The sequence below is a fragment of the Rhagoletis pomonella genome, unplaced genomic scaffold (genome assembly GCF_013731165.1).
Source record: "Rhagoletis pomonella isolate Grant_MI unplaced genomic scaffold, Rhpom_1.0 Rhpom_scaffold_00001, whole genome shotgun sequence".
Taxonomy (NCBI): Eukaryota; Metazoa; Arthropoda; class Insecta; order Diptera; family Tephritidae; genus Rhagoletis; species Rhagoletis pomonella.
Window position 1 is genome coordinate 70,741,174 of NW_023458555.1, and position 3,000 is coordinate 70,744,173.

The 3,000-nt window shown below is 32.8% G+C and overlaps 1 protein-coding gene across 3 annotated transcripts in view; it reads right to left on the reverse strand.

Annotated features, from left to right (window-relative positions):
* Positions 1–879: 879 nt before the first annotated feature.
* LOC118747468 (putative nuclease HARBI1) overlaps positions 880–3,000 on the reverse strand; it is a 10,644-nt gene continuing 8,523 nt past the window's right edge. For all 3 annotated transcript variants that reach the window (XM_036481522.1, XM_036481536.1, XM_036481529.1), the window contains one exon: positions 880–1,065. In XM_036481522.1, the coding sequence (XP_036337415.1) occupies positions 944–1,065 (122 nt within the window). In that variant the 3' untranslated portion in view covers positions 880–943. The remainder of the gene's footprint in view (positions 1,066–3,000) is intronic.

The following is a 3,000-nucleotide window of genomic DNA, read 5'->3' on the forward strand; positions in this document are numbered from 1 at the left end:
GTGCGTACGGTGTAGTTATTTGTAAAATGATATTGATGTGAGGACTTCCGCCCCCGGGTGAATGTTTAGTTATTTGCCAACTGTTTTTGGATTAGTGGGCGGAAGGAGAGCGGGCGTCGCTTTTGATATCCAACCCAATAGAAAGAGCACAGCTCAAGCTTTGTAAAAAGTCACACTTGACCCCTCGAAACCTCTCACAGACCACTGGGGAGCCATTGGAAGATGGTATAAAATTAGCATTTTCACGCCGGAAATATAAACTCGGTAAACGATATTTTTGTGCAGAACACCTTTCCGTTTTGGAAGCGCCTCTTGTGCAAGGTGTTCTGTGCAAAAATACTGTGGGCAGCATAACCAGAGTTTACATTTTCTATACTGAAATGCTAATTTTACCATAGTTTGAAATGGGCCCCGTAGAGGGGTCTAAGAGGGGAAGGATATATTTTCTGAAAGCCTGGACTCCGTAGACCACAAAATCGTTGTACAAATAACTAAACATTTTCCATACATACTTATAAGTATGGGTGCTTTCCAAAACGTCAAAATACAAAGCATCAGTCTCTTTTATATCTAAACCGCACTAGAAGAAAAAGTCTAACTTGCGCAACCTAGTTGAAAACTAGCATCTAACCGTGGTTGCGAACATTTGGCATTACAATCTACTGAGATTTAGAAGTAAAAGAGACTGATGCTTTGTATTTTGTTGTTTTGGAAGGCACCCTATGTATTCATTTTAGTAATGCTGTGAATTGTCTTTTGCAGAAAATGCAAAGCAGGCCAAGGAACCGGGCGTTCCTCTGCTACTTGGAAGCATTATGAAAGAGTACATCGCATTATAGGAAACGACCGAATAAATAATGTTGATGCTGTCGTGGTGGATAGTATAACAGGTAATTTTATTTATGTATATTAATTATTACTAATTAAGAGGGTTTTACAATTTTTATTGTTGTATAGCTATGCCGCCTACGTCGCCAATTTCGCCTTCATGCTCTTCACTTCCAGTTGATTCATCCCCTACATTTTCGGCATCATCGTCTCCAGCCCCCAGCGAAGTCTCCACACCTGCAACAAAAACAAAAAATCAGAAAATAAGCGAGTTAAACGAAACCATTAAAACAGCCATGGCAGAAAACAATAAATTAACTGCAGAGCTGATTGAAATTGAGAAGAAAAAGGTAGCTGCAATCGAGATATTGTCCCAAAGCGTCGTTAGCTTCTTGGAGCGAAACTAATTAAAAATCGCTGGTGCACTCATAGTGTCTTCATATGTATCAACGTGTATTTCACAAGGTGGTGTTGGGGTGGCAGCTGAATTTTTCGCCTTGAAAAGCATTACGCCAAAATGATGGGTTTGTTGTAATTCATACCAATGACAGTATGAATTTCTGCGTATAATTGGTTAGTGTAATTTTCTAATTATATACGGCTAACACCACCTTGTTAAATACACCTTGATATGTATATTATTTTAGTTAACTAAAAACCCGATCTCTTTGGCTTTGATGAATGAAAGCAAATTTTATATACAGTTGCGGATAGTAGCAAAATACAAAATAATATTGAATTGTATCCCGTTCAATTTTAGTACAAAAAAGTGCTAGTTTCAGCATTTCGTTCATACGTTATATGGAAGAATTATATGTACAGTGGCAATCAAAAGTGGGTACAAAGTGTTTTGTGTTTAATATTAACAATGTTTTTGAGTTAACATTTTTTTGTTTTTTTTTTTTAAATTTGGTTCATGCTTTAATAAAAATCACATAAGTCAAGCTTTCAAACTTTATACAGAACTTAGAAAAATTCAATGAATTTTCGTAAAAATTTTGACCTTTTTAATCTGAATTTTTAGAAAAATTTTGAGTACGCAGATAGATTGGTTTTTTAATTCTAGTAAAACAAGAGCAAGTTTTAAGCGGCTACAAGAAATTTTCTTTTATATGGTAAAATGTGCAAAAAGCCGTCAGCAATAAAAAATTCATTAAAAATCAACGCGATTTTTTAGCCGCTTAAAACTTGCTCTTGTCTAGAATTAAAAAACCAATCTATCTGCGTACTCAAAATTTTTCTAAAAATTCAGATTAAAAAGGTCAAAATTTTTACGAAAACTCATTGAATTTTTCTAAGTTCTGTATAAAGTTTGAAAGCTTGACTTATGTGGTTTTTATTAAAGCATGAACCAGATTTATAAAAAATAACAAAAAAATGTTAACTCAAAAACATTGTTAATATTAAACACAAAACACTATGTACTCACTTTTGATTGCCAGTGTACATATAATTCTTCCATATAACGCATGAACGAAATGCTGAACACCTTCGAAAAACAAAAAAAAACTAAAAAATCAAAGGTAATTTTTTAGTGACTTGAAACTTGCACTTTGTTGTACTAAAATTAAACGTGATACAAAACTGCATACTCGAAAATATTCTTAAAGTTCTTAATGAAAAGTTTGAAACTTTGATTAATTTTTTTAAGTTTGATTAATTTTTGTGAATTTTGTGCTAGCTTTGAATTTTTTATTTCTGTAAATTTATGTCATTATTCAGTGATCTTAAAATAAATGAATTTTTAACGTTTATTAACGCCTTATGTCTCATCAATTAGTGTTTTGGGAGTAGAAGCATATATTGTGATTGGACCCTGATGATTCATGGCAGAAGTAAAAAATACCGCCCTTTGGCGTAAAAAAAATGGAAGCAAGGCTCGATGGAATTTTTTGTGCTGAATAAAACCGTGTTAAAAAAGAACATATTGAGGGTTAAATCTCAGATTTTAAATTTATAAAAAATGGAGTATTTCAAAAACTAATTGACCAATTCGAAAAATTAGTACACCAGTAATTAAAATACCTTTCATTTGAAGTTTCTGAAAAAAAAATAATAATTTTGGTGCATATAATACATAGTCAAACCTTAAAGTTATGTATATCGTAAGAAAGGTACGATTATCTGCTTTTTGACAAAAGCATTTAGACATTATGTAAGTAAAACAATTTT